At 38.5% G+C, this 1,272-nt stretch overlaps 1 protein-coding gene across 1 annotated transcript in view; it reads left to right on the top strand.

Annotated features, from left to right (window-relative positions):
• Positions 1-1,272, top strand: part of LOC102210409 (E3 ubiquitin-protein ligase RNF213-like) — a 19,198-nt gene that overhangs the window by 2,757 nt on the left and 15,169 nt on the right. Inside the window, exon 4 of the mRNA XM_005730370.1 lies at positions 737-1,241. Within this exon, the coding sequence (XP_005730427.1) occupies positions 737-1,241 (505 nt within the window). The remainder of the gene's footprint in view (positions 1-736; positions 1,242-1,272) is intronic.

Below are 1,272 nucleotides of genomic sequence, written 5' to 3'. Positions count from 1 at the left end.
TGGCAATTCTGAACACAATAACACTGATAACACAACAATCAAACTAACTTGTAAACTGGTCCGTTACAATGTAATAACTCAAGTTATGTAATTATTACATCACTAGGTTCAAACACACAGAGAACTCAACTTCAACACAATCGTAGTGCCATACTATAAGTACAGACATTTCCTGGCTCAAACTATCACAAAAAGTACTTTGGCGCAATTATGTGGCCAAATAAAACTGCCACCGTACGGCAGCAGCTGGCGGCACATGTCTTCACTCACAATGTGAAAATGTGCCGCTACAACCCAATGCAAAGAAATTCAAGACTCAGCAAATCCAGGTTGGAAATAAACTGATTTAATGTAACTGACCTTCATTAACTAAAACACTCAGAGCATCACCGTTAAGGATTGCAAACAGGAGTGTAGTTTACAGGATGAGGTGATAACAAGCTAACCCAGAAGTACTATCTCTTCCAGCGTAGCACATCAAACTTATGCCAGCGTCATTTCCTATAACCTCATTTGAAACAATATTGCAGGAAAACGGAAAATGTCTGAGCCTTTTATACATGCAGCAATTGTCTATATTTCATATTTCTATGATCCATGGATACTATGGGGCGCCATTTATACTGACCTAGGATACTGACCTAGGATACTGACCTTTTTATTCAGTTCTTTTTATTTATTTTTAATGAGGATAAATTTGATTGTTTTAAACATTTTTTATTTTGTATACTTTTAGGGTCGAAACGAAAATTTTGCATTCTCAGATGTTTTCCCAAAGCTGTTTTGCCACCCACCAAAAATGGTTATGGCTTTGGAAATGCAAAAAGAAGAAAATCCAGACATGGACTGTGGTGGCCCCCTGATGGATGATGAATGTTTCAGAAGTGAAGCTTATCAAAGGCCATACCAGTACCTCACACATTTTCACAATAAGGACAATCTTGACAACTTCACGTTCCAGGGTACTGAAGGGACTCATGCAAAGTGTCTTCAGATACTCTTAATCTATTGTGGTATAATAGATCCATCATGGGCAGAGCTGCGTAACTTTGTGTGGTTCCTTAATCTTCAGTTGAAAGACTGTGAGAATTCGGATTTCTGCAAATTTGAGTTGGTTGGAGACACTCTTTGTGGGTTCAAAAACTTTGTGGTTGAGTTCATGATCTTGATGTCCAAAGACTTTGCAACACCATCACTATGCATCACTGACCAGAGCCCAGGGAAGCAACAAGTTGACATCAGTGGACTAAAAGAAAAAGACTTAGCTCCATT

Source organism: Pundamilia nyererei, unplaced genomic scaffold, assembly GCF_000239375.1.
Source record: "Pundamilia nyererei isolate P.nyererei 1_Seehausen unplaced genomic scaffold, PunNye1.0 scaffold00036, whole genome shotgun sequence".
Classification (NCBI taxonomy): Eukaryota; Metazoa; Chordata; class Actinopteri; order Cichliformes; family Cichlidae; genus Pundamilia; species Pundamilia nyererei.
The sequence above is the reverse complement of the archived record's forward strand: the minus strand, read 5'-3'. Positions and strand labels throughout refer to the sequence as shown.